Source organism: Triticum aestivum, chromosome 6D (assembly GCF_018294505.1).
Source record: "Triticum aestivum cultivar Chinese Spring chromosome 6D, IWGSC CS RefSeq v2.1, whole genome shotgun sequence".
Lineage (NCBI taxonomy): Eukaryota > Viridiplantae > Streptophyta > Magnoliopsida > Poales > Poaceae > Triticum > Triticum aestivum.
Genome location: NC_057811.1, coordinates 2,954,145 through 2,960,531, shown reverse-complemented (window position 1 = coordinate 2,960,531; position 6,387 = coordinate 2,954,145). Strand labels below are relative to the sequence as shown.

At 44.7% G+C, this 6,387-nt stretch overlaps 1 protein-coding gene across 1 annotated transcript; it reads left to right on the top strand.

The window, feature by feature from the left end:
• Positions 1–2,999: 2,999 nt before the first annotated feature.
• On the top strand, positions 3,000–5,782 carry LOC123142913 (multiple organellar RNA editing factor 2, chloroplastic). Its single transcript, XM_044561623.1, has 4 exons — positions 3,000–3,461; positions 3,656–3,753; positions 3,857–3,922; positions 5,424–5,782. Exons 1-4 carry the CDS (start codon positions 3,052–3,054, stop codon positions 5,573–5,575), a joined length of 726 nt encoding a protein of 241 aa, XP_044417558.1. The 5' UTR covers positions 3,000–3,051; the 3' UTR covers positions 5,576–5,782.
• Positions 5,783–6,387: the final 605 nt, after the last annotated feature.

The window sequence follows — 6,387 nt, the reverse complement described above, 5'->3', positions numbered from 1 at the left end:
ATCATTTCTAACTATGAAGTTATTACTATGTTTTTCAACAGATAATCCCAGAGGATTGTGTGCCTCATTTGATGTATCAGAGTGGTCGCCTTAATGTTTTGAATATACGTCCAGGTCATCCTACGAATCTCAACTGTCCATACCGGATTTCTAAAAGAAGTGGAGACATGCAAATCAAGGAATGGAAAAATGTATGGACAGTTGTAAGGAGGTTCTTGGAAGCAAAAGGAAGCGAAGCGCAAGAATTGGAGACAGGATGATCTCCATTCTCCATAATGGAGAGTCAGGGTCTATATTGTTTTATGCTATTTTACCTTAAAGAGGGTATTTAGGTCCTACCTAATACTGATGATCATGTGCTAAAAACAATTAAGTAGGGTTGGTTCGATGACTATGAGGATGATGATCGTATGACTTGTTATTAATAACGAGTAGAAGTTGTATGATGATTAGTGGGACTTGTTATTATATATGATGATGCATGATGCGAGCATGAAGAGTTATTATACATCAGCGGGTGAAATGAACATGGATTGGATTGAAGTGAAGGCAACATTCATGTGGTGCATGTCGAAAGTAGTACAATCCAAACTTGATCAAGTTAGGATTAGTATTACTTTCGACATGCACCACATGTTGCCTTCACTTCAATCTAAACCATGTTTAGGCATAGCAGTAGCGTTGGTAAACCAAGCACGGAGATATAAGAGAGGACACTTCTCTCTATTAGCTACCTAATAACAACCTAAATTAACCCCCAAAACCCCTAAACCAGCCCCTTCAAAAAAACCTCAGCTCCAGCCAGATGCTGACGCGTGGATGCCTATTGGCCCCGGTTGGTGTCACCAACCGGGACCAAAGGCCCCCCTGCCTGGGCCGGCCGCAGCGGCCACGTGGAGGACCATCTGTCCCGGTTCATGTAAGAACCGGAACTAAAGGCCAAGGGCATTAGTAACGACCTTTTAGTCCCGGTTCATAAACCGGGACAGAAGGCCCTCACGAACCGGGACAATAGGCCCTTTTTCTACTAGTGTAATATTACATGAGGGAAGAAACTGTGGGCTAGTTGAATGGGTTGATCCATTTTGGCCAGCCTCAATGGAGAATGCATTGACCAAGTTGTGGGATAAGTATGAAGAGTGCAGGAGGAGTAAGATTGAGGAGAATCTGGAAAGCTCATTTGCTGTTCAATCTGACACAACAGAAGATCAAGCTGCAGACAAGTTATGAGAGGTTGGTTGAAGATGTCAACGGCCTCTTGGATGCCCAGGAGCAGAGGGCTCAGATGCAGAGAGATAAGATGCAGAACAAACCTGATGAGAGCAAGCTGCAGGAGAAGTATGACATGCTCAAGAACCTGACAGTTGCGCAAGCCAATGTCATTAGGAACATGAAGTTGAAGCTTGCTGAAGAGAAGATTAAGTTGCAGGCCCACATTAATGAGCTTGAGAAGGTTGTGGAGCAGACCAAGCTGAAGCTCAATGGGATCAAGGCCATCTTAGATGAATGAGCAGTATAATTTAATATGTTGATTATTAGTACCAACAGCATGGTTATGGGATGATGAGTACTATAATTATGGTTATGTAATGACTACTATTAGATGAATGATCTACTAATATCTAAATTATGGTTATGTAATGTACCTATTTAGCATTAAGCACTATCATGTAATATGGTACTTATTAGTTATGGTTATGTATGGAGCCAGGAGAGCCATCCCAATCATCGGCCTCCGTGTGTGTACTTCTACTCGCTTTTTTCATAAGGCAAATAATTAGCACTCGTGACCACTTTAATAGTTTTAACTTGGTGGCCCTGTAATTTTTGACACATGAAAACCCCTTGCCTGGTTTGGCTTCTCCAACTGAACAGCAGAACCCAGCCAACCTCATGGATCTTAATGAACAATGTTATGTCCATGTACAATTGTAATGGTTTATAACCGAACCGGGATAACATCACTAAATAGGCGGATTTTCTAGGTCTAGACTTGACTATGACCGTTGGCCATGATTGGGCTTCAAAATTAGTATCATAAACATGAATTTCACACTGTATGGATGTAGAAAATAATTTTAAAGTTTGTAATAGTCGTGAGGCTTCTTCGATTCAAAGGAATTTGCTAGGATTCTTTTAAAGGATTTGCATTTGATTTGTGTGATTGAAATCCTTCTATTCATGTGCTTTTCTGGTTCTTGTGTTCTGTTTTCAAATCATAACGATCAATGCGGGCAAATGCCTTCTCGAGTAAAAGATGTATTCCCTCCGATCCATATTAGTTGACGCTGAAACATACACATTTAAGTGGTAGATACATCCGTTTGAGCGACAACTACATGGATCAGAGGATACATTTTCACAACTTTTCTTTTCGCATCAAAATCCAGGCATATTTTGATTTAAAAAAACGGAAGACAAGAAAGACCTCTGGAAAGCATGATTTAGGTAATCCAAAACTATAAATCCCAAAGCCAGTGCTTGGAAATACAAACCTAATGAGCTGTTGTTTATGTCAGGTGAATTCCGTACCAACTCGACAACTGCTGCCTTAACCGAATGAAAGCACGTTTGATATATCGATTCTCCCCTTGATCAATAAATACAATATTTTGGAGCGAATTATCAAATGCACGCCCACTACTACTCTTTTTAGGGGTACTAATGCTTTTTTTGTTAGACAACCTCGCCAAGCCTTATTAAACCGTCACCATGTTTATAGGAACGAATAAAAAGATCACCGGGTTGGCCTAACCAGATATGGCGGCCAACCCCTAGATGTAAATTCGAGGACCTGAAGTCATGGACAAAGTCACACAAATTAAAAACAGTAGAGTACTTTTGACAATCCCTCCTCCTCCTCCTTTTTTTTTGTTTTTGAGGATCGAGAAAACCAAACTGCCGCGGGGCTTCAGTTGGCCGGGAAAAAGCCCGTGTGACCCTGAGCCCACACACATGCGAGAGCAAGAAGCCCATTTAAGCTTAAACCCCCCGTAGGTCTCCGTCCCGGCTCGATCCCGAATTCCCCATTCCCCATCTCCCTCCCTCACCATGGCCGCCGCCGCCGCCATGGCCCGCAGGCTGCTCTCCCCCACCACCACCTCCCACTCGACCACCGCCCGCCTCCTCGTCTCCCGCCGCCTCGCCTCCGCCCCGTGCTTCCCGCGCGCCCCGGCGGCGGCGGCGAAGGAGATGCTGCGCCCGGCGGCCGTCGCCTCCTCGTCGGCCTTCTTCCTCCGCGGCGCCGGGGGCGCCAGGGGCATGGCGCGGCGGCCGGGGGGCGGCGACGGGTACGCCCCCGCGCGGGGCGGGGACCGCGCGCCGACGGAGATGGCGCCGCTGTTCCCCGGGTGCGACTACGAGCACTGGCTGATCGTCATGGACAAGCCCGGCGGCGAGGGCGCCTCCAAGCACCAGATGATCGACTGCTACATCCACACCCTCGCCAAGGTCCTCGGCAGGTACCCGTCCAGCCTCTATCCCGTTGTCTGAGAGCGGCTCAGCCTGTCTCGCTCGCTGCTAGGAAACGAGTGGCAAAGACTCCAAATTTGAGTCTTGTTTGGGTTGGAAGACTAGTTCCGCGCTAGTTTCTGTCAAGTATCGTTCGTGTAAGCCTGATGAACTAATATTGTTCTATCTTCGGATGTTGTGGCAGCGAGGAGGAGGCCAAGAGGAAGATTTACAACGTCTCGTGCGAGCGCTACTTCGGGTTCGGGTGCGAGATCGACGAGGAGACATCCAACAAGCTTGAAGGTTTACCTGTTATCCACATCTAAATTTACGAGAGCTGACCTGTCCTGCTTCTCCTTTCGGTAGATGGCAGCCTGTCTAAATACATCCGTTGGTTGTGCTGCAGGGATTCCTGGTGTTCTGTTTGTACTCCCCGATTCCTATGTTGACCCTGAACACAAGGACTATGGAGGTAATTCTGGACATATTATACATATCCTGCAACCTTCTTCTGCTTCTTTTTGAATGATTGTTTGAAAAATCCCATCTATGGAAAGGAGTTAGACTACTGTGTTCTCTGGGATTACGGCTGCTTAAATCAACAACCATTTTACATACTTGTAGTACTGCAGTATATCTATTGTCTTGTGCCAACCAGCAAGATATCTATGTCTAGTACTAGAAGCATTTAAATGATTCCTTCTATGTGGTACAGTGCAGCCTTATCGCAATATATTTGATTCCTGCTAATGAACTTTTAGATGGTTATGCACGTCGGTAGAAAAAATTGATCATGAAACACACCCTCTCTTTAATTACAAACCCTTGGTGCTCTAATCTGTCTCTGCTGAGCAATGAAGCCTAACACACACTATCAAGTGCTCTAAGCATTATGTATAATACATTATTAATGCACCTTATAAAGTGGTAGGAGCAATGTGTATCATTGTGTATTTATGACTATTGTCAATTTTCAACATTCGTTCTGTATTCCATGTTGTTGACGTCGAGAGAGTGATTCTTGCTATGGGCATGTAAGTATGTAACAAGTACCTGCATATTCCCTGAAGGTTATTTATTCCCCAAGTATTACAAAATATTTGTACAGGTTAGAGGTACAATAAATTATCATGAGACATATTCCCTCTTTAGTTACAACCTACAACCATTGCTGCTCTAATCTATCTAGGGTGGGCAGTGATACCTAACACCTAACACACGCAATCAAGTGCTATGAGCATTGTTTGTATATACTCCCTCTGTAAAGAAATGTAAGAGCGGATCACTACTTTAGTGATCTAAACACTCTTATATTTCTTTACAGAGGGAGTATATAACAGTAACAGTGCACGGTATCAAGTGCTATGAGAATTTGTATGTAACTACCGAAATTTGCTATACAGTCCATGTGGCTGAAGCAATGAGGTGCAGTGTGTGATTCTTGCTTTTAGTGCTAATGGGATCCTAACAAGTCCCTGTATATTCTCTAATGGTATTTGTACTGACAGAACATGGCTAAGTATCTGTAGAGGTAAGAGAGGTGCCTCTAGTATTGATTATATCTAAGAGAAATGCTCTGCCTTGCTAATTTTACCATGAAATTTGGGGTAATCACCTAGTTCTGGTCGAAGCAAGTGATTTTCCTGAGCTATGCCTTGGTTTGCGGACTACTCCCTCTGGTCACAAATATAAGATGTTGTATTTTATTTTGTGTGAATCGGATGCATATATAAATGTTTTAGTGTGTTTGTTCACTCATTTTAGTCCGTATGTAGTCCATATTGAAATATCCAAAACATCTTATATTTGTGAATCAAGGGAGAAGCACACTATTAATTTGTCCCTTCGCCTTGATGTAGTGTGCAAGTTTCTGTTTATGAAACGTTTACACAAAAGAGATGCTTCATTCACTATGTCTTGCTTACATGTTTGGTTGTGATAATCTTATTCTGACGTTTGGTTGTGATGTGCAGCCGAGCTGTTTGTGAATGGGGAGATTGTGCAGAGATCACCCGAGAGGCAGAGGAGGGTGGAGCCCGTGCCGCAGAGAGCGTCGGACAGGCCGAGGTACAACGACAGGACCCGGTACGCGCGGCGGAGGGAGAACCAGCAGCAGCAGCGATGATCCATCACACGACCGAGGCGGAGGCCAGAGCCAGAGGCAGCCTGCTGTGCCTGTTTCACCCCCTCGACATAGCGAGTAGTTGTTATTGCTTGGTTTTAGTAATCCGTTTCGTGTTGCCACTTTGTTATCTGTATGTATTTGACTACTTCGAACTTGAAACTAAGAATCTTGATAGCATAAACGAATTTTAGAGCTGTGAGTCGTGTACTTGTGCTATCTTGTCGTGTGGAAACTTGAACGGTATAAATGATCCGAGCTGAGATTTTTGATTGAGGGTTGAGGCGTGGCAGAGCGTCTCCACCTGAATATATTGCTCAAAATGTGTGCAATATTACGGGAAGGCGCCTCAACTCAACCTGAATCAGCAGGTAGATGGAGCCTCGGCCTACAAATCTTTTGCTTCTTTCACAGGGGACGAGAGAGTATGCCCATAAAGCTTCAACCTCGCTGGTGGAGCGGGAAACCATGGAGTGGTGGAGATCCAGTATGTTGTTGGAAGCGGTGGAGAGTGCCTGTAGCAAGGTCTTAAGGTTGTCCTCTTGTTTCACAAAGCTGCCGCCCGTTGTGTATTGTCACTAGAACATATAGGCGGGCGCGCGCGTTGCTGCGCCCGCCCATGTTGAAGAAGAAAAAAATGCGGAATCTGAAGAATATCAATATGCTCTTGACCTTGCATAAATGAGTGACACAGATCCAATAAGAATCTCTTCATTTTGGTCCAATAGACAAAGGTTTTACAAATGCAGGTTTAGAGGGATCACACCAGAGAGCGGCGATGGCGTGGACGAGCTCGCCTGCTCATTTATGTACGT